This window comes from Notamacropus eugenii, chromosome 4, assembly GCF_028372415.1.
Source record: "Notamacropus eugenii isolate mMacEug1 chromosome 4, mMacEug1.pri_v2, whole genome shotgun sequence".
Taxonomy (NCBI): Eukaryota; Metazoa; Chordata; class Mammalia; order Diprotodontia; family Macropodidae; genus Notamacropus; species Notamacropus eugenii.
In genome coordinates, this window is record NC_092875.1 from 20597279 (window position 1) to 20620784 (window position 23506).

General features: G+C 45.2%; 1 protein-coding gene across 1 annotated transcript in view; it reads right to left on the reverse strand.

Moving 5' to 3' along the window:
• Positions 1-23506, reverse strand: part of MYO18B (myosin XVIIIB) — a 339875-nt gene that overhangs the window by 222789 nt on the left and 93580 nt on the right. The window contains exons 11-16 of the mRNA XM_072600101.1: positions 20629-20799; positions 17297-17387; positions 10831-11023; positions 8218-8298; positions 6245-6392; positions 1381-1540 (exon numbers count right to left, since the gene is read on the reverse strand). Of these exons, the coding sequence (XP_072456202.1) occupies positions 1381-1540; positions 6245-6392; positions 8218-8298; positions 10831-11023; positions 17297-17387; positions 20629-20799 (844 nt within the window). The remainder of the gene's footprint in view (positions 1-1380; positions 1541-6244; positions 6393-8217; positions 8299-10830; positions 11024-17296; positions 17388-20628; positions 20800-23506) is intronic.

Genomic DNA, 23506 nt, shown 5'->3' on the forward strand with positions numbered 1-23506 from the left:
TGCTCTATCCACTGTACCACCTAGCTGTCCCATAGGTCCAGTTCAAATTTTAAAATGAGGATTGTTACTCTTCCTTTATGGCACCCTAGCAATCATCTGTTACAACCCTTTCCTTTCACAAGAATCAGTGAAACTAAGGAAACTGAGTTTAAGGGAAAGAGTCACAGTGTATGGAGAATTGGACTGAGTCAGGAGATCTGAGTTCAAATCCTGACACAGACACTTACTAGCTGTGTAACCCTGGGCCAGTCACTTCACCTCTTCTTGCCTCAGTTTCCCTGTCTTTAAAAGAGAGATAAGAGCACCTTATTACTAGAATAAAATACAGATAATCAATAAATAAAATAGAGATAAGAAGAATCCCTTCTGGTATTCTCATGAGGATCAAATGAGATCCCATTTGGGAAGCACTTTGTAAACCTTAAAGCAGTACAGAAATGTCAGCTGTTATTATAGTTGTGGAAACTGAGGCTGAGAGAGAGAGGAAATAACTTGGCCAAGGTCACACAGTCATGGGAGCATATGCTGGAAGGGACATGAGAGAGATCATCTCACAACCCAACCCCTTCATTTTATGGATAAAATAACTAAGGCTGATAGAAAAAAGGACTTATTTCAATGTACAATAGCAGAAGAGGAAACTGAGGCACAGAGGGGTTGAATGATTTCCCTGAAGTCATGGACTTATTGGCAGAGCCAAGAGACAAGCCCAGTTCTGTTCCCATGACACCAAGGTTTTCTTCCCCCATGCTGTGTGCCCAGATCCCCAGGAACTCACTCTGTAATACGCCACACCCACCACGGTCCCTGAGGTGCTTGCCATCCATCAACCATCAGTTACAACTATTCCTTCGTAATTCCCAGAGCCAAGCTCATTGAAAGTTCCATTCTTGTGGCCAGCACCTCTGCAATGGCCTGACCACTCAGCAGCCTACGTTTTTTTAATGCTACAAAACACGTCATTTCAACTTTATGATTTCCAGTTCCAAATGTCCATAAATGGGAATCCAGCCACATCATCTCCTTTCAGATTTAATGAAAAGCAAGGGAAGAAAAGTCACATTTAGGGTTTTTTCTTCCCTCCCCCTACAATCCCAAAAGGACAGTTTTCTCCTCTGTCAGCTCCACTCTTGCCCCCAGGGAGGCATTTTACAAGTTCCAATTCAAGTGAAAGCTCTTTGTTTCATTAAGGAGAGACATGATTCCCCAGAATTCTCATCTTCCCAGTCATTGTTGCTGGAGAAGCAGACAGAAGGTGTAGAGGAACCCCAGGAGCGAGCCAGGACTGCTCAGCAGGTGCCAGCTGGGGGCCACGCTGGTGCCTCCAACCTGGGTGCACCTCCGTCCATGCCTCACTTTGCGTAGTCCCACAATACTCACCTTGTAGACTGCTGCAGGACCTGAGTAGCATTCATGGCCGAGAGGTTGGGCTTGGCTTTCTGGATCCACCCACTGAGGTCATAGCGCACAGGGTCCCTGCCCAGCTGGTGGGAGATCTCAAACTGCAGGCCATGCTCACACTTGCGGAAGGCAGGTGGTTCTGAAACAGGGAGACAGCCACATTTGGCAGAACACGTGTCTAGGGCTTGCAAAGTGGCCAAGTACTTTACATGCTGCATCTCACCCCAGGTAAGTCAACGTCAGCGTTAGAGGCAGGATTTGTTCCCAACTTTCTGGACTCCAGGGCTAGTACTCTTAATCTACAAATAACTCTTGCACAGAACCGAGTTTCCTGGACAACTGATCACCTCTTCCTCTGGCAAAACTTCTTTAATTTTAACCATTCTATGAAAATCTTTCTAAAATAGATCACACTTCTAGAGCTTGGAGGGCCCTGGGAAGCATCTAATCCAATCCCTCATTTTAGATGGGAGGAAAACTGAGGCCCAGGGAAGTTCAGTGATTTGCCTGAGGTCTCATAGGTATACATGGGAAGAGCCAAGGAGCCAGGATATGAGCCCCAGGTCCTCTGACCTGTTCCCTACCATCTTTCCTTCTTAAATAGGCTGCTGCAGAGCACACCAGGTACTCTAGTGTGGTTTATAAAGTTTACAAAGAATTAGATGAGAAACAAATGAACTGATGAATGAATGGATGCAAAAATATTAAGAGTGTACTATGTGCCATGCACTGTGCTAAGACTGGGGGATGCAAATGGAAAAAGATAGCCCCTACTCTCTAGTCCCTGCTCTAATTAGGGGGAAAATAAGGGCTGTGGAGGAGGTCTGGAAAATTCTCAAAACATCATCATTGCCCCCCAACTCTTCCCTTTCCCTCCCCTGCACAACATCCCTTGACTCCCCCACTCTTGTGTCCTCCGCCATGGTCACTGTCCAAGCCCTAAGCCTCATCACTTCTTAGCTGGACCATTGCGGTGCCTTCCACACTGACTTCTCTGCTTTCAGACTCTCTCCTTTCCAATCCCCCCTCTCACAGCAGCCCAAATTACACTCCTAAGACACAAATTTGAACATGTCCGGCACTTAGCATAGTAGGTGATCAGTTAACCTTGACTGATTGATGTTTTTAGCCTATTGCTTAAGGCCTTGCTCCATCTAATTAATAATGACAACAACCACAGCTAACATGTATATGGTGCTTACCATGTGCCTGGCACTGTGCTAAGTGCTTTACATCAGTATCACATTTGATCCTCACAACAACCTTGAGGAGTAGGTTCATGCAATCTACATTCTAGCCAGACTCCTTATTCATGCCCCAGCCTTCCCCTTGATCCCATCCTCCTGTCTCCTTGAATCCTCTCAGGTCACCTTTCCTCCCCCACACCACTCCATGCCCGGAATGCCCTTCCTCCCTCTTCCTCTCCTCTCTGAATTATTTTCTTCCTTCAAGTTTTACTCCTGAAAGCCTTCTCTGATTCCCACTGCTGACAAGGTTTTCTCCTTCATGAGATTTTCCTAAGCACTCTTCCTGGCTTGTTATTTTACCTCCATTACTGTTTTGTCTCCTTGTGTAGACTCAATTCTTGGTCCCAGACAACTACGTCTCAGCATCTTTTAAATCACTAACATTCTGCTATTCTATAACAATCTTAGCCTTCTCCTATCTTTCATTAGCTTCCTGGGTAGGGACAGCGGCTCATAACCTCAGCTATGCACTAAAAAATGACAGCCTGCTCTTATCAGGGAGAGGCTTGCTAGCCACTGCCTCTTGGTGGATACAAGCAGCAGATAGATAACCCTGAAAAGGTGAAACTGAAGAGCCAGCAGGGAGCAGCTCTGCGACTCTGGGATTAGAGAAGATACTCAGGAAAAACAAGATGACAGAGAATGATAAACTCAGTTCCCAGCAGGGGAAAACTCAGTGACATTACCAGAGGACATCAGCTTCTCTGCAATATTAAAGATGTTACCCTGCACCTTCCATAAGTGGTCTCTGGTCATGTGGTTTTCTGATGTGTACCCTTCACTTACACTTCCTTGGTTCTATGTCTGCCTGCGATTACTCTTCCAAGGTATTTCCTGGTCACCTATGTTCTCTGCATGTGTGGTCTTTTTCATTAACCTGTGAGAAACTGTCCCATGAGTGTACTGGGAATATTTTCTTGTTTTTCTGTTTTGTTTTGTTGTGCTTTTTGAGCAAATGGCTCATGTTCTGACTTGTGTCCTCCAGTTACTAATAAAAGTTAGCATACTGATGTGGACTCATAAGATAGGGTTCTGAGCAGGCCTGGACCCAGAGAGTGCCTTGAACCTGCATGCAGTAACTTTCCTACAGGCTTCCATAAAAGTAATCCTAGGAGATAGATGTGTGATCAAAAAAAAAAAGTAAAAAACAGTGCTTATATAAGCCAGAATATTTTAGGGAACTCCCATCAGGGGAGATTTCCAGAGACAAACTGGGGAAACAGGCTTCAGAGAGGTTTGAAATCATGCTGATGCAAAGAGATTTAATGTGAGAACCCCGTGTATCTGGTTCGATTCAAGCAAGGGACTTCATGGTAACTGATGGATGGCATTTGTAGAATCTCTGGCCATCTTTTGCCTCTAATTTTCTTCAAAGCCTGCCCATGAGCTTGTGAACAACAATCACTTTTTATAATAGAGCCATCCTCTTCCCAGAGCTGGGAGGATACTCCAACCTGCTGCAGGCAGCTTGTGGAGATGATGACAGAGACATGAAATGATCGGAGGTGGGAGGTGGGAGTGGGATGTAGGAGGTAGGAGGTGGGAGGTGGGAGGAGGGCCCAAGCTAGGAGAGGCTTCCTGTCCCCTGGAGAATGATGAAACTTCCCATGCCACCAACTTCTCCATCCTTGAGGACAGTACAACCTGGCTTTGTAGCTGGCACTGTGAGAGGAGGTTGGGGAGCTTCTGTGGCCCAAATGGGCATGCCAGCTACTAAGCAGGTGAAGGTGCACAGCCACACAGGGGTCTCCTTAGAAAAACTTCCTCTTCCTTATAGGTGCACCTTGTTTTACTCAGGCATATTTCTACATGTTAATCAAATCCCTTTAAATGCCCTGGGGATACTCACTACTTATTGAAGCACTGTGCCACAAAGCAAAAAATTCTTGGTTAAATTGAATCATCATCACTGGGTGCATCTGTTTTTAAATATAGCCATTTGTGGTAGTGTGACTGGGAGTTCTGGGCTGGGAGTTCAGGGTTCAAATCTAACCTCAGAAATGTATTTGCTGTGCGATCACCAATAAGTCATTTAGCTTTTCTGAGTCTCAATTTCCTTATCTGCAAAATGGGCACAATGATATCTGTAGTATGAACCTCTCCTCTGTGGTATGACCCCAATGAGGGAATGTATGTAAAGTGCTTCACAAACCTAAAATACCATGTAAATACCCATTATTATAGCAAGCACTTACTCATGTTTTCAGGTTTCCAAAGTACTTTGCATATGTTATCTCGTGTTCTCTCCTGGTGCTCTCATCACCTTCACCTTCCAGAAGAGGTTTTCAGGGGTTAAATGACTTGCCCAGAGCCACACACCCCAGAAACACTAAGTAAGTGCATACGTCAGGATTTCACCCCAAGCCAGGCCACTACCTAGCTGTAGTCACCATCAGCCTTCTTAAATGCGTAATGGCAAAACTTCCATGTAAACTGACTTTGCAGCTAACGATAACAACTTATTTTCTCTGTGTCAATAAATAAACAAAAGGAAGCCGGGTCATCTTCCTCAGAACCCAATGCTAAAGTCTGCTCCACAAGGGACGTGTCCTTCCTCGGACCTGACACTGACCCTCAGAGAGCAGACGGAACATTCCTCCACCTCCAGTCCATCGCCAGAAGTGTAACTGAATTCAGCCCTCCTAGCTCGGCACAATCAGCCCGAACTGGTGCCCAGCTAAGCCCAAGGCACCTCCCCAACATCACAGGACCTCTGAGCATGACTGACCTATATGGGATAGAAATCCTGGCCTTGCTACTCCTCTGCCTCAGTGGCTCCCCGTTGCCTCTACTGTTGTCAAGCATTTAAATCTGTCCTTGATTCAGGAGTTTGAATTTGAACCTGGATTCAAGTCCTGCCTCTAAAACTCACTACCTGAGAGACTATTGTCAAGTTCCTTAATCTCCCTCAGCCTCTGTTACCTCATTTGCCAAATGATGGGTTTGGGGTCCTAGTCTTTGCTCAGTCTTTCCATTTCACTGTCCTAGTAGAGGCAGCTGTGTGTGTGTGTGGGAGGGGGGGTCCGGAGTCAGGAAGATCGAGGCTTGAATCCTGCCTCTGACATCAGCTGCGTGACCACAGACAGTTCACTTCCCCTCTTAGCCTCAGTTTCCTTCTCTGTAAAATGGGGATAACAATATCTGTCCTACTGAGCTCAATGAGTTGTCAATCAATCAATTAATTAACTGGATTTTTGATCTAGTAAGGGTCTACTATGTGCCAAGCAGTGTGCTAAGTGCTTTAAACATTAGCTCCTTTGATCCTCAAAAACAACCCTGAGAGATAGGTACTATTATTATCCCCATTTTATAGATGAGGAAACTAAGACAGATAGTGGTGAAGGGACTTGCCCAAGGTCATACAGCTAAAGAAGTGTCTGAGGCTGGATTGGAAGCCAGGTCTTCCTAACTCCTGGTCCATTGCTCTATCTACTGTGCCACCTAGCTACCCAAAACACTGGAAACCTGCTAGTGCCTTGCAAGTGGTCAGTGAATGCTTTCAACAGTACGAATTAAAAGCATGAATGAGTAATATTCTCTAGAGATGATGCCAGCTAAAGGCATAACTCTGCTTGGTTTCTCCCCTGCTCTCTTACCATCAGCACCAGCTTCCTTCTTCTCAAAGGCTAAACACAAGCGCTCCATCACAGCACTGTCACCTGAGCCCTCGATCCGGACCTCCTCATCCAGGACCCAGAGAAGACCTTTGGGTTCCTCCGCTTGACCCGCAACTGGAACATGCACCTGGTCAAGAAACACAACCATGCAGCCATGCTGAGAGGGCCTGGGCACCAGGCTGCTCCCTATGGATTGGATCTAATTCTTCTTCCATCCTACCAGGGGAAGGGCAGGTGGTGATCCAGACTCCTGAGCACTGGGGATAGAAGCTTACAGTCTCCAACTTACATCCCACACTTTCTTTCCAAAATCAGTTTTGGATTCATCACAGAAGAATAGCCCTTTGCAATGCTCAAAGCTCCAGATCATGGGGACAATTCTCATAGCTAAATTTTCCCCAGGGACACTCAATTTCCTGAAAGCTTAAGTCACTAAAAGAATGAACCTTGAGATGTGAGGCTTTGCAAGGATTTTCCCAGGTTTCAAAAGACAGAATCACCTAAGGTCAGTAGAAAGTTGTAAACCAGATACAGTGACCAGCCCATAGGCATGACTTCATGCACCAAAAGGATAATTAGATTTTTTTTAATTATTCAGGCTTTTTTCAAAAATCACTTTCATTTCCAAATATACTCCCACTCATGTCCCATTCAGGGAACCATCTCTTGCAACAAGGAATTAAAAAGAAAGAGGGAGGAAAGAAGCAATTTAGAAAAAGCTAACCAACACAGTAGCTGAGTCTGAAGATCTATGTGATACCCAAAGGTTGGTCTGAAAATTAGCAGCATCTCAATGGGATTCTGTTTCCCATCTTTCACTTGGCTTCCTCACAGACTCAGTGTGGACCAAATCTTGATCCATTCTCCCAAGGCAAAAGGATAGAATCTGACCTGATGTCCCAGGTAATTTCCAGATGCACAGTCAAAGATCTTGAGATTTAGAACTAGAAGAGAGCTTAGAGGTCATCTAGTCAATTTTATGGATGAGGAAACCAAAACTCATAGAGTCTGTGAATCGTCCAAGGTCACACAGGTCAAGTCAAAGCTAAGATATGGTCCCATTTCCTCTGATCTCAGACTCCTCATGATGCCTCATGACACTCTTTCCACAGGCACCTCAAGTTCTTTCCTTCAAATAAAATAGTGTCTCCTCTGGGAGGAAATTTTATTTCAAAGCAGTAGAAAAGTCATGGTTCACAGAACTAAAATTCAAGGCACAGCAAAGATCAGGGAACACAAAAAAGAGAGAGAATGAATAACGTTAGCACAGCATCAGCAGACTGAAGGAAAGTTGGAGAAGAGCTATAAAAATGTCAAGTGGGCAAAGGAGATTGATGGACTGAGGAAGACTTTAAATTGGCAGCTTAGCCAACCAGTGCCTAAAGTAAAGCTGAATACCATCTCCAGGAGACCCAGCGTTCTTCCAGGGTGCCCTGGCAAGGAGGCAGAGGAAAAAGGGAAATTTATGTATCAGATGCTGGTCATGAATGAATGAAAAAAAAATGAATAAATGAATGATAAAGCGTTCATTAAGTGCTTAATACACACCAAGCATTGAGGGTATGGATAGAAAAGCAAGATGATTCAGGATTCTTGGTCAGGTGGGTATGTGTCCAATGAGCAAAGGTAGGCAGAAAGAAATGCCACCTATTATGTCGGGCAAGATCAAGAGCCAACCTCCTGGACCACAAGATAGAAAGAAGTCACCCTCTGATGCTTTGTACCCCCTACCCCACCCCAGGAGGAGAGGTGTCCCATTGCAAGAAAGAGGTTATATTTATACATCATGCACATGTGCATGCACACACAGTGGCAGCGTGGCACCAGGACTGCCTTAATGGACACCATGCCCACCCACTCAGTTACATCATTTATTCCAACCCTAACCAGTACAGAAAAATGGATAAATAGTAACTACAAGAATCGGAACCCAAGATGCTTAGCCTTCTCACCTGGGAGAGATTCTGGTCAATGATTGCCACTGTGGTCCTTGGGGAGAGCTCTGGAAGATCAAAGGGAACCACCACCTTTTCCTAGAAGACAGTATTTAAAAGTTGACCATTTTTCAGAACCCCTGAACATCTGATAAGGGTGTGCAATAACTTCTGGGGGACATCAAACACGTGGCTTTCTTTGTCCCACTGGCTTTTGTGTCAATAGAGGTGGAGATCAAAGCTCCACCATGAAACATGTCTGAATGTGCCCCATCCAAGCCCACCAACTTTAGGAGCCCCAGACAATCACACTTTCTCTAAGCCTGATGAAAACTCCCCCACACACCCAAACACACCCTCCATCTTTGCTAGTCCTGCTCAGTCACTACCTCCCACCACCCACCCCAGGAAAAACTAAGCTTTTCTTTATTAGGGCATCAAAGAGATCATATCTTCCTTTCCATCTTTCCTGGAATGTTACACTGGGCTCTGTTGTTTGTTCCATCACTGTTGGCATGAACGCCACTTTGCATCCCGATTCGCTCTCCATGCCAATGTAAGTTTAATAATACTAGTAATAATTTGTGGAGAGGTAATGTGGAGAGCATTAGGGTGTTGACCTTAAAATCAGTTGTTGTTGTTAGTTGTAAACAACTCTTTGTGATCCTCATTTGGGGTTTTCTTGGTAGAGATACTGGAGTGGTTGGCCATTTTCTTCTCCAGCTCATTTTACAGATGAGGAAACTGAGACAAACAAGGTTAAGTGACTTACCCAGAGACACACAGTTAACTATCTGAGCTTGAATTTGAACTCATGAAAATGAGTCTTCCTGATTCCAAGCCTATGCACCACCTAGTGGCACTAACTCCCACATTCCATTCCTGCCACAAAATGTCATTTAAGGCACGGGTAAAGGGAATACTACAGCAGTCAAAAACCATTCCAGGTGCTCTGGGAAGATTTGTCTCTCTCCAGGAAGCTTCACCAATGCCCACCCCTACACCCCGTGGTTGGAACTCTCTTCCTTCACCAAAGCCTTTGCATTTTTTACCTGCCTACAGGTTCTCTCCTCTCAATAGAATGTAAGCTCCTTGAGGGAAGGGTTTGTTTTTAGCTCCGCCTTTGTATGTGAGCCTAAATGAGAACCTGGCTCAGAGGAAATGCTAATGAAATGTTTACTGAATGGATTCTTTAGTCCCAGAGAGTAGTCAAAGAATGACCACATGAGAACCCCTGTGATTTCTGCTCCTGGCTCCACCTCCTCTCCTCCATCCTCCCAGAATCCCAAGTCAGTCTTTACCAGCCAGTTCCACCATAGGTAGTTTGGTTGACCTCACAGACCCTCACTTATAAAGGTCTAAACCAGCCTCGGGCAATTATTTCTTATAGACAGCACCCTTACTGAACTCATCTTATGCCTAAAAAGGATTGTAATGCGTTTGAAAAACTGCTCCCTTTGTCCTCTAGCAAGCAAGCACTAACTTTTGTTCCCCAAGGGTGCAGGGGATGCCAGGAGGATCTGACCAGGGCAATGGGGAGCCAAGTGGCTTTTTGTCTTGACACCTACAAAATCTCCATTGAGATAAATCAAGGCAAATGGCCCATTTGGGAAACCAGCTGAAGATCCCAGCCCTCCCAGGGCTCTAACAGGGTGCTCCCTCAATCCTGGCACCTGCTTTTTCAGGGATCCTGTGTCCTGTGGGGGCTTTACCGGGCAGACTGACTGCATACTCACAGATCCCCCTTGCAAGGCTGGAAGGAAATGGAGAGACCCAAAGAAACAGAGCTCAAGATACACATTGGAATTCAGAAAGAGTCTTCCTGTTCAGAGACTAATCAAGCAGAAAAAAACCCACACAGCGCTAAACAAACAGCTGCCTCATCAGCCAAGCTGCCATCCTCAATACCTAGAACTGTGGGCACATCTCTTTTTCCTCTGCTTTCTTAAACCAGGAATTAACTTAACCCAGGGTGTCTGCACTCCCCAGTCTGGACCATGCCAAGTCTAGGGTTCTGGTATCAATTTAAGGAGCACACCCCTTGGCTGACTGAATATATAGGATGGAATCAGATTGTGGAAAGCCATAAAGTAGGGCCGAATACTCTGGAAGAAAGGGTTGATATACAGTAAGCTAGTTTTGCTCAACTATTTTCTTCCCTCAGTTATAAATAACAATTTGCTGTTGGAAAATGGAAGACAGGTACATCTGGAAATAATTGCCATACAAAAACCAATGGCATCAACTATTTTTTTTTAAATTGAGCAGAGTAAGAAAAGAATTTGATGCCATAAATAATAGGGAGCTATCATGTGTTCTTGAACAAGGGAGTGGCACTCAACATTCATTCAACAAACATTTGATTGGCATCCACTATTTGTGCCAGCTTCTGTAAATACAGAGGGAAAAAGGAATGATCCCTGGTTCTCAAGGAGTGCATATTCTTTTGGAAATGGAGTTTAAGGAAGAATTTTATGACAGTGAAAAGTTTTCCACTCTTCTTCTTGGCTCATCCTTTCAGGAGGATATACTTAAAGAATCTCCAAGTCCTCCAGGGGCTTGTGGCTGAGGGTCAGCCCAGGACCTCACCTCCCCAGTACAGGACCTCATCTCCCTAGTTCAGGATCTCACCTCCCTATACCGCTCCAGCTCTGACTCAAACTTTTTCCGGAAGAACAAAGTCTGCAGCCGCTCATGGACATAATTGTGACAAAGCTCCTCAAATGTGGCCGCCCGCTCCTTCTTCTGGTGGCGGGGGTTGTGGAAGCCAGGGCTGTCCACCACCATGATGGAGAATGTAGAGAGATGACTGGAAGCCAAGGACCTAGGGAAAGAGGAGGGAGGGAAGTGTCAGCAGGAACATGGAGGCAGCCCCGGCTTCCACCAACACTCGGACAGAGGGCCTTAGCACTGGTCTCTCCCAGATCCTTTCTGGTCTCCTTTGACTTCTTCTAGGACTGTGCTGGAAAGCTCCCAAGTAAGTGATGGAGTTAGTCCTGAGAATGCCAGGTGGCTGGGGGGCTTTGGCCCTCCCTTCTACAAAGCTGGCCTTTGCCAGGCAATAATCACCCTCACTTCTAACCTCAGCCATTGGTGACCCTGGCTACACTCATCTAGCTTCTCCTCCCCTTGGAGCTCAGATCTGGGGGGAGGAGAAAGGAAAAGTCCAGTTGACCACTTATGGGGGCACGCTCCACAACTATAGTCCTCCAAACCACTCTGAGCACAATGACCAAGTGTAAGGGTGCAGGGAACAGGAAGCTTGTTTTACAGAATGACAAAATAAAATCAGAACAAGGGGACATTTGGGCAGCCTCTTAATCCGGACAGGGCTCTTTGCAGATATTATCTTGTTTGAGCCTGGAACAGCCCTTCAAGGTAGGTACCAGAGACCTGAGATTTCATTGGCATGGGGCAGAGACAAGGTACGATAGAAAGAGCGCTGGACTTGAAGATGGGAAGACCTGAATTCAAATTCAGCCTCAGACACTCACTAGCTGTGTGACTCTGGGCAGGTCACTTCACCTCTGTCTGTCTCTGTTTCCTCATCTGTAAAATGGGGATAATAATAGCAAGCCCCTCTCCCAGGGCTGTGGTGAGGATGAAATGAGATAAAACACACTTAAGCATTTAAACCCTTTGAGTGCTATAGAAATGTAACTTAGGATTATCATCACTACTGTAGTTTACCAAGGTTGGTACTAAGAAGTCATAGAACAGATGCCAAAGGTGTGACTCGAACCCAGATCTTCTTAGTTCCAAGACTGATTCTCTGGTCATATCACACTTCCTCTCTGGGACATATTGCCATAGCATGAGCCCATTTCACAGATGAGGAAACAGGCTCAGGATGATGAAGGAGCGTCTATGGTTATATAGTGAAGGGGGTCCATGACTCCTCTGCCTCCCACAGGGATCCTGTCAATAAAAATGTCCTGAATTTCCCTCTCTGGGCCTCAGTTTCCTCCTCTGGAGATGAGAAGGTTGGATTAGATGACCCCTAGGTTTCCTTCTCTGTAATGATATGCTCCTGGGATTTCTACTAGGGATCTCTCTGGAGACTCTGCTCTAGGACTGGCTCCAGGCAAGACGTGGTTGACAATGTTCTGTCACTTTTCAGTCATGTCCAACTCTTCGTGACCCCATTTGGGGTTTTCTTGGCTAAGATACCAGAATGGCTTACCATTTCCTTCCCCACTGCATTTGACAGATGACTTGCCCAGGGTCATACAGCTAGTAAGAGTCTGAGGCCAGATTTGAACTCAGGAAGATGAGTCTTCAACCCTGGTGCTCTGTGCACTATGGTGCTTCTTAGCAGCCCAGGTAAATCTATATCATGGACTAAATCTTCAGTGGCCTGGGCAGTGTTAATATACAAAGACAGCCAGTGTCCTCAGGCTCTCCATTGGCTAACGTGGACTCAGCCCTTGAGATGCACCAACCAATCCTGCCTTTTTAGAAAACAACCCATGTTTCTTTTCCCCACCCATTCTCTTGACTCCTAAACTCCTCAGTCCTGCCCTCCATTTCCTCAGGCCTTGCTTCATGACTAATCAATCAGCTTTTTAGTCATCTTAATCGATGACTTAATAGACCATCAGGGCTGGGATTCATCACTGCAGACACAAACACAGGAGGCAGTCTGCACTGGACTGGATAATAAAAATTATAATAACAAACAAACAGCAATAAGTCTAGCAGTCAAAAGACCTGATTCAAATAGCTGACATTGATAAAGTGCTTGCATGTGAAGGTATTACCTCACCACAACACTAGGAGGTAGATTGTACAAGCATCGTTCTTCTCATTTTACTGATGAGAAAATGGAGCTGTCCAGCTGTAAAATGTCTGAGGCAAAATTAGAACCCAGGTCTTCTCAAAGCCACTGTATCATGATGACTCTTTGAGGTTGCTTGGAGTCAGTAGCCTAAACCACAGGAAGACTATAGTAGTATTCCATTGGTGGAATTCCAGGTACCAAGGCAAGCCAGTAAGGACAATATTTTGATTGGGAAGCAGGCCTACCATTACCCATCAAATCCCAGCTGCCATTTCTAGGTAGGACATGGGCCAGATGAGCCACCCAGGCTTCTCTGGTTTCTTGGCCCAAGGTCCCATTATGATAAAGCTCACCCTCTAAACCAACCCAGTGCAACTGTGGGCCCTCAGAGCAAGTTTGGCATCATTCACCCATTTCAAAGTTTCCACATTTTTCATCAGTTTGTCAGGACAGAGAGACAGCCTGATGTCACAGCACCTGGGCTCAGGTAGCAATGAGATGTCCAGGCAAGGGATTCTGTGGTCTAGCATGAGAGACCTCAGCTCAAATCTTGGTTCTGCTGTGTGCAATGTGAGTGACCCTGGAAAAGTCATTTCTCTCTGTGATTCAGTTTCCTCCCCTGAAAATGAGGCAATTGAACTCTAAGGACTCAAGATCTGGTGCATGTCAAAGAGGAGGGAAACTGAGGCTCAGAGAAGGAATTGACCTACTCAAGGTCACTCAGCTACTAAACAGAAGAGCTAAGATAGGAAGCTGGGTCCTGCTTCCAAAATAAGTACTCTTCTGATCAACTCATTTTGACTCAACTTACCGAATGGATGGATGGATGGATGGATGGATGGATGGATGGATGGATGGATGGACAAATAAGCACACAAACAACTGCATCTCTGTTGTCCTAAAGGATAATCACCAACCCCAAGGAGAGGCCCTTGGTAGACAGCAAAGCCCTTGGAGGCTGATTGTGCTGATGCATCTTTGTAGCCTCTGACAAACGCTGTGATTTGGAAATTGTGCTCCACGCTCCCGGTGATTTACCTCCAGTGATTTCCCAGTAGTTCGACAAAAGCAGCAGCATCTCCATGACTTTGTTGAAACATATGTTTTCTGGCCTGACGTGCTGGATCACTGTCAGAATTACTTAAAAGACTAGAATGGGCCAGTGCCAAGGACATCATCAAAGTGAAGGCATCCTCCCCACCTGGCCCCAAAGCCTCTATTCTCAGGAACTTGGATGTAAAACCAGGTCACTTTCCTCCCAGATACAGTCATGACTGAGAGGTCTATAATGGACCCTGGGGCAAGCCAGGGAAGAGGAGAAGAACACAGCCAAGAAAGCTGGGCTGTGACCCCTGGCTCTATCTGGGATGTGCTTTCTGACCTTGGGGAAAAATCACTTCATCTCTCTGGACCTCAGTTTTCCTATCTCTTAAGTGGGCATTTTAACATTTGCTCTACCTCTCTGTGGAAACATTTTATTAAACTGTAAGTGAGCATTAGATCCAGAGGCCAGTGGAAGGAGGGGTACATGGATCACAGCCTCTTTGCTAACCACCAACTACTATGATATGTGTTTGCTTTTGGGGGAGGGGAGAGAGAGAAAGAGAGAGAGAGAGGGAAAGAAGGAGAGTGAGAAAGAGAGAAATGGAGAAAGTGTGTGTGAGAGAGAGAATGAAATTGAGACATAGGAAAGAAAGAGGAGAGAGACTGGTCAGGCAGTAAGAGGAGATGGAGGAAACAAATGACCATGGTCATGGTATCCATAAGATGCTCAAAAGGCCCCCAGAAGGCATCTGGCCCATTGGATTTATTGTCTAGTGAGCAGGTGTGGGAGGATACAGACAAGAATGAATTACATGTGATGAGTGGGAGTAGATGGCTGGTGTCCGCATAGGCAGAGGGATGATCCACACCAGTGAGCTCCCAGAGTATCCAGAGTGGAAAGTGCTATGGAGATGAAAGGTGGAATAGGGCAGGTGGGGCAGGGGAGGCATTATTACAATTATCACCAAATAGGAGCTTTGGAGGGAATCTAAGCCCTTCCTTTAATATGGTCTAACTGGTCTCCTGCTTTCAGTCTCCTTCTCTCTAGTCTATGCCAAAAAGAGTGGTAAAATTGATATACTCAGAATCAAGATCCATATCTCCTCTCCTAGTCAAATGTCTCCAGTGGCTCCCTAGTACTTGTATGATACAATGCAAAGTCCTCAGTCTGAAATTTAAGGTCCTTTACAGTCTTACCATGAGCCATCTTTGCAGTCTTATTTCATATTACTCCCTTTCCTCACTAACCACTCCAGGTAAACAGGTCTGCTGGTAGTCCCCCCTGCCAAAGAAGTAAACTCCTGGAGAGGGGAGATTGTTTCAAATTTTGTCCTTATATCCCTAGCACCCAGATCAGTACCTAGCATACAATAGGTGCCTAATAAATGGTGAGTTGATTGTCCATAAATAATGTGCATTCCCCATCTCCATATTTTTGCACAAGTTCTCCCTCATGCTCAGGATGCTCTCTCTCCTCATGTCCACTTGGGAGAGTTCTTCACTTTTTTGGAAGCTCAGCTCAAGCACCACCATAACTCACAGAGTTCTAGATGCCTCCAGCAGAGGCAGAGATAGAGGGAGGAGTCAATATCCAGCTGACCACGTTATCCATCTGCTAGTGGGAGACTGTAATAGGGCCATGGGGGCTGGGCTGTGAAAGGGGCAGGGAAGGAAGTTACCTCCCACTACATAGATCACAATACAACAAAGCCCATGGGACCCCTATCCATGTCTTCCTGCAAGTTCAACAGGGGAAGTCCACCCACCACGCTAAAGGCCTCCCTTGTTTTCTTTTGACTTAACAAAGGCTCCAGTGCAACTCCCTAGCTATTCACCTATCCTCCATGGCCTGAAGCAGCCCATCTTGTCTTCCAATCACATAGTCTTCCAGCAACATCTTTTGGTCCTGTTCTTGTGTACATAGAGTTGGGGGCTTTGGACTGGACCTAGGATCTCACTGGTATAGAGAACTCCCTGAGGAGGAAAGCTTCTCCACCGATGTAGGTCAGCACCTACTCAGTAACTTCTATTGTTAAGGAAGTACCAAGAGTGCTCAAAAATGTGACTTGCTCAGAGTCACATAGCCTGCATGGGCCAGAAGTGGGACTCAGACGCAGGTCTTCTTGGTTCTGAGGCTGTCTTTCTTTTCAAGAGACTACCCTGACAGGCATAACTCCTATATTTTTTGCACATATTCTATGTTTATTTCAAATGAGATATTTGTAAAGAGTCTTGCCAACCTTGAAGCCCTACAGAAATACTTTTTAGTATTATTGGTCGTAGTAGCAGCCATATTTATTCTTGTTATTCTTTATTATTCCATGTATTATTTATTTATAAGTTTATATATATTTTTCTATATTATTATTATTTTTATTACTACTTGGCAATAACTAATGGGTGCTGACATGGTCCTATCTTCAGTAGAATGTAAATTTCTTGAAGCAGGAGCTGTGTTATCACTTCATCTCTGTAGTCCCAGCACCCTGGAGAGGGCCCTGAACCCAGTAGGCGTTTAATAATATTTGAACTGAATTGAATAGGGTCCCTTGGTGGAAGGAGCCAGGGAAGCACCCCGGGATCAGGGGGAGGAGACGATAACAGAACATGTACTCATGTGGGTATCTATTGAATTCCTCTATTGAATGGAAACCCTCTGAGGGCAGGAGCTGCTTTCATTTTGTCTTCATTGCTTCAGCAGCCTGCAGGTGGCCAGACCAGAGAAGGCACAGAAGCTTTTCTTGGTCTGAATTCCAAGAGCACTTCTATAACCAAGAGAATAGTAGCACCCAGATCTAGTGCTTGCCTACTTCTCAGGGATGCCCGGAGGCTCACAGAACAGGGCATTCCCCAGAGCCTCTCCCCCTCAGCTCAGCTTTCAGGGATGATCAAAGGGCCTTGGCAAGAAGCATTTCTTTAGCTACAATTATACAGAGAAGTTATAATAATAACAAATAACTAGCACGTATGTACAGTGCCTACTATGTGCCAGCCACTCTACTAAGTAAGTGGTTTTTACAAATAGTATCTCATTAGCTCCTCATATCAATCCCAGGAGGTAGGTGCTATCACTATTCCCATTTTACAGTGAGGAATAAGGTAAGTAGAGGTGAAGTGACTTTCCCAGGGTCACACAGCTAGTATGCGTGTGAGGCTGGATTTGAATTCAGGTCTTCCTAACTGTAGTCTCCATGCTCTATGCCCTGCCCCACCTAGCCGCCCCATAAGACCCTGGTGAAGAAACAGGAACACTGCCAAATGCAGCTTCCATACCTGTTGATAAGTGAGACAATGATGCCAAATAGTTCTTCATAGAGTCCAGAGGCCATCCCTTGCACACACTCCACACCTGTCATTTTGGGTCCTGCAACAAACGAGAGAAGAAGGTGACATTCCAGGAAGGACTTCATGCCCATTCGTTTCCAGTTTCAGTCCCAGTCATGTCCCCCCATGTACTCAACACTGTGACCTAACTCTGCTACTTGCTATGCCTTGAACACACCCTGCATTTTTCCATCACCAAGTCTTTGCTCATGTTGTGGCCTCTCTGAAGCCTGCAATGACATTCCTTTTCCACTCACTTTAACTGTGAATTCCTGCCCATATTTTTATCAGATTTTTTACACCAATTTAGTTCTTCATGACTGACAATGGCTCAATTCCCATAACTTCAAAAGGCAAGAATCATCATTACAACTTAACAAAGATGGAAAATGTCGCTCAGGGAGGATATGTGATGGCAGAACTGGGGCCCCAACTAAAGCCTTTTGGTTTCACCTCAAAACGATCATTTCCATTCACTCCAAGAGTAAAAAACAATGGAGAGAGGTAGAGGAGTCATGAGGAAAAGAGAAAAGAATTCTATTTAGAAGATTACACATCAAAGGATTGAATAGATTGGAATTGGAAGGCCAAATTGATCAAAAGGGGCCCTAAAAATGAGACCTAGCACACAGCAGAAGGGGCTGCCTTGGGACGTAAGACATGAGCTCTTTGGAAGCTGGGATGACTTCACTCCTCATATTTGTATCCCCATGTCTAGCACAGTACCTAATATTTTTAGGTACTTAATAAATGCTTGTATAGATTAATTGGGACAGTAAATTTGCCCCTCTCCAGAGATCTTCAAGCAGATACTGGATGACTCTGTGTTGGGGTTGCTACAGAGCTCAATTACTGTGGTGATGGTGGTGATGGTGGTGGTGGTGAAGATGGTGGTGGTGGCGGTGGTGAAGATGGTGGTGGCAGTGGCAGTGGTCATGTTGAGGGCTGATAATGGTAGTGGTGGGGGTGAGGCAGCACTGCAGCTGCTGATGGTAGTGATGGGGACCTCCACTCTAATTCTCCTCTGGGGCCTCATCATAGTGTGAAAAGTTGAACTCTATGGACAAAGCTTCTCTAAGGCTCTGCCCATAGAGGGCAACTTTAGCCAGGTCCTGCCAGACTGGAAAGGCTTCAAATATGAACCCAGAAATATATGTTCATTATCTGAGGTCTAACCTAGCTAATGCCAAAGAGATGCCAAATGTCACCACTACATTGATAATGAAATATATGTTCATTATCTGAGGTCTAACCTAGCTAATGCCAAAGAGATGCCAAATGTCATCGCTACATTGATGACAGAATAAAGAATTTTTTGGCCCTGCATCTCACAAAGACCTTTCCATAAAGAGCAGGTTCTATGTTGGTGAAGTGAGGACCCACAATGATGAAATGATTTTTTGAGCATTCAGGTCTGAATATCATTGAGAAAACTGAAAACTAAAATTTAAAGCCTCAATGAACCAAAAGAGAGAAGTCATGGGTTATCCCAGTACAGATTGCCTTTTGTTACTGAAAATCATCACTGAAACTCAGAGCTAGAAAAATTACCTATCAAGTCTATGGATACAGGAAGCGTTCATGATCAAGCTAGAAATGGGGAGATTCACGGGAGATAAAGTGAATAATGGGCTACTCTCTGCTCACATGACAGCCCCTTCACCTACCTGAACATAGTGACTCTGTCTCCCCTAATAGAACCTCTCTCTGATCATACTTTCCAAAGTCACTCAGTGATAAAAGACTGGATTGCCCTGATTCTCCCCTAGTGAGGTACCATCTTCCCCAGGCTTCTACTCAATGTGTTGTAAAACGTAGCAAAAGCAGGGTTTGAGTTGAACTTCCTAAATCTTGACCCCTGCTACCCACTCACCAAATGCCTATGTGTTCCCAATACTACACACATATTCTAACTCAAGAAGCCTCAGTGCTGGGACATTCTAGAATTGTTGCTGTATCTCAGGAAGCATTTCCCATTCTTGCTTTAACCCCAGAACCTGATACAGTTGCTAGGAAACCCATAGCCTCCTAACATCTCTCCTAATTCTGACAGGTCCCTCTGTGCCTGCCTCTCTGTGTCTTGGTCCCAAGCCTAGAAGATGAGATATCTATGCACAGACACAAAAGCAAGAGGGACAAAGGCCTTTTTATACAGAGATAACTCGTGTTAAGAATTTTGAACAGGGAAAGAAAAGAAAGACCAGAGTCTATCAGAACTGTATCATCTGCTTGGCATCATTACTGTCTAAACAGCCCCCGAAAGGCTTTGAGGACAAAAGGCTTTGGCCTGGAAGTCAATAGTCGTTGCTCACAACTAAGAAGGGAAGGAAGGAAGGAAGGAAGGAAGGAAGGAAGGAAGGAAGGAAGGAAGGAAGGAAGGAAGGAAGGAAGGAAGGAAGGAAGGAAAGAAGGAAGGAAGGAAGGAAGGAAGGAAGGAAGGAAGGAAGGAAAGAAATGAGCATTTTTTAAAGCATCTCCTATGTGGACTTTCTCATTGGATCCTTCTAACAATCCTGAAACTTGGGCATTATTGTTATCCCCATAAGACAGCTGGGGAAACTGAAGCAAACAGAGTGAAGTGACTTGCCCAGGATCACACAGCTAGTTACTGAGGTCACATTTTAATTCAGGTCTTCCTGACTTCAGGCCTGGCACTCTATTCACATTGTCACCTACCAAACAGGAGCTCAACCTTGTCACCTAAGAACAGGGATCTCCTCTCCACCAAATGGAGGGGAGCAGCCCAGCTCGAGACATGGAGTAAGTCTAGTAAGACTCTAGGCAAGGGGTCCAAGTTCAGGGTCCAAGAAAGCATCATCTCTCTCATTGATCCATCCATTGCTGTCTAGCCTCTGATTTGTCCTGATCTTGGAGTTAAATAGGAGAGAGGAGGATGATGGACTTCCATTCAGTTCCTGACTCCAACACTTATTAGCTGGGTGACCTTGAGTAAGTCCTTTCTGCTGAGCCTCAGTTTCCTCATTTGTACAATGGGAGGAGGGGAGGGGAATGGCTCTGACAGCCTCTAAGATCTCTTCCAGTTCTCTCTGCTGGAGAGAAACATCACTTCTCTCCCATCCAAACCCTTTGTATAGAGAAGCATCTCTCTCCTATCTCCTCTGTTCCCCAGAGTTTTGCACAACCAGATAGTTCCTGGTCCCAAACTGTGTAGATGCACAACTTTGGGCTCTGTGGTTGGAAGAAGACAGTACAGGCCCATGGAGACCACCTATCCACATCTGGCTAGAAGAAGATTCCACAGGCACATGAAGATCACCTACCCACATCGGGCTCCTCCTTGTGGTTGGGTTGGTTCAGCCTGGATGTTGCCTGCTGGATGATCTGTCGGAGATGGTGTTTGAAGACTGCAGTGGTCAGTGCCTCATACTCACAGCCCAGCACCTCAGCAGCATAGTTGGCCCATTCAAATCTCATAAATTGCTTCCTGCCAACTGGACAAAGGAGGAGAGCCAAGAGTCAGCCATGATGCCCAGAATGGGTGCCCCCATCATTGACCTTTGGGGATTTTCCCTTCTCCACCAGCCTTCCCCCACTGATTCTATGATCCTGAGCTGAACCTTTACCTCTAAGAAAGGTGGTTGGTCAGTCACAGCCCTCCCCATAACAGAGAAGGAGACATGACTCCATGTTTACTGGTAGATTTATGTTCATAGAAGCATTTCTCCTTGGCCCCCAGCAAATCTCCTCAGGTACAGTACAATGGGAAGAACACACTTTATGAAGTCAGAAGACCTAAGTTCAAACTCTCTAACACTTACTGCCAATCTGTAAACCTTGAGCAAATTCCTTCTCCTCCCTAACCTCAGTTACCTCACCTGTAAAATGAGAAGGTTGGACTAGACGACCCCTGAAATCCTCTTCCTCTCTAGAGCTCTGGTCTTACAATCCTAACATTGACTAAGTACTGTCTATGAGTACGTATTATATTCAGTGCCAAGTGTATAAAGATAAAAGAGAAAAGTCTTTTCCCTCAAAGATGGGAGAGGACAGATCACTAATGAAGAAGTAGAAATAAAAGAAGGAAAGAAGCATTTCATGAGCCCTGGCTCTGCACTCAGGGGACACTGTGACCTTGGGCGAGTCCCTTAAGTAATATAGGCCTCAGTTTCCTCCTCTGTAAAAGGGGAGGGAGGGTGGAACCTACCTGACCTCCAGTGTCCCCTCTAGTTCTAAATCTGTCTTAAATTGGTTTGAAGTCAGTCTGTGCAGACGCACATTTTGTGAAGCTTGGCCCAGGTATCAAACACACTAGTTATATCTCTGCTAGGGAAATGGATTAAGCCGAGTTCAAATCCTGCCTCAGACAGCAGCTAGCTTGGCAGGTCACAAATCTCTCTCTGCTTGCCTCAGTTTCTCATCTATAAAATAAGAGAGTTGGACTCAATGAGCTCTCTTTGATCGCTATGATCCTGAAGAAGGAAATGGCAAACCCCTCCAGTATCTTTGCCAAGGAAACCAGAAAGGGGGTCACAAAGAGTGAGATGTGACAGAAACAATTCAACAGCAACAGCAGCAGAGGCAAGTGAATGTTTCACTGACGGGTCTTCTCCCATTTAAATTCCATGACAGGTTTACAGGGTGGAAACCATGGCTCAGAATTACTTCACCTGGTTTTGTTGACTAAGCTAGGGTTTTGATTTCTTTTCCTGTCTCACGGGCACTTCAAAAATGTCCATAAACCTCTGAGAGCTTGATGCTAAAAAATGCCGTGGAGACAGTACAGCAGGTTGCTGAAAGCCCATTGATGTCCTCGGCTCAGCTCATAGCTCTTTGCCCTAAAAAATGCCAAAAAGATGGAAGCGATGCTCAGGCGCCATGACCTAAGTGACTGTGTTCTCTGACACCCCTGCCTCAATCTCATTGGTACTGTTGTTGAGACCATGTGTACAAAGGACTCTGCAAACCATGAAGGTATATGGGGGTCAGTTGGTGTTGTCATTGGTGTTTCTGATTCATGCTGAATCAGCGATCCCGTTAGCTTTAGGTACATCCACAAATCACACAGAGCATAACCCATGTCCCACTTCAATGGGCCCTTCTGCCATGTTGGATGTCTTTTTCTAGGTCCCACACAGATCTTTATAGATTGCCTCTTCCTCCTGCCCACTCTCTTTTCCAGTCATATATCTCTCTAATAACATTCTTCGCTATGCTTCTCTTATATAATTCTTGATTGGCCATGTGATGTAGGCTCTTTATACCCACCATCCATTCCCCATTGACCTCTGGGTGACTTGAACTCACCAACTAGATCCCCACCAATAAATTCTGTCTGCTTTCCAAGGACCAACCCATCCAAACACAGAGGGACTCATCACCTCTAAGTTGACCATTTGGGGGTGAACTTGTAGACCATGGCATTCCATGAAACAAAGGAAAATGCAAAATAGTCTTCAGTCAAGCCCATTAGAGTTCCCTAATACTGTGCAAGGTCAGTCTCAACCTGAGCTTCGAACTGTGCAACTCAAATTCTGACAATTGCAAGCACTGTCCCCATGGGACATGTGGAAAAACACAAATATTCCCCATTTTTCCATCTTCCTGAAAACATGTGTGCACACACACATAATATTATTTGTGAGACCTCCCTCATTAGGATGTGAGCCTTGTGAAGGCAGGTGCCATATTTTTGCCTTTTCTTGTATCTTCATCCTTAAGCACAGTGCTCAGCATATAGTAAACAATAAATGTTTGTCCACTGATGTTGTTTGTCGACTTGACTATGGTCCAAATGGAACATCTCTAGATGTGGTCTACTTCTTTGTGGCCTAGAACAACCTATGCTTGGAGCTGGATCCTACCACATTACCAGCACCTTCAAATAGAGAGCTTTCTTCATTCTGGCTGCTATGACCTCCAGGCAGTCACCTGACTGAGCTATTAGAAGTCACAGATAGACTCAGCAATTGCTATTCCTGAAGGAAGAGCAGTGGGACTGTTGCTGGACTGAATGGATCTTGGCTGAATACTTAGTGTTTAATTTCAGAGACTAGGAGAAAAAATGTTTCCCTAAATTAGGTGTGTGGGTTCATCTATCAACAGATAGATTACTTTAGTAATATAAGTCAATTTTAAATAAAAGTTATTTTCCTTATCGATCTATATGGTTTGTAGCCCTTGGGGACCCTTTGAGTATTA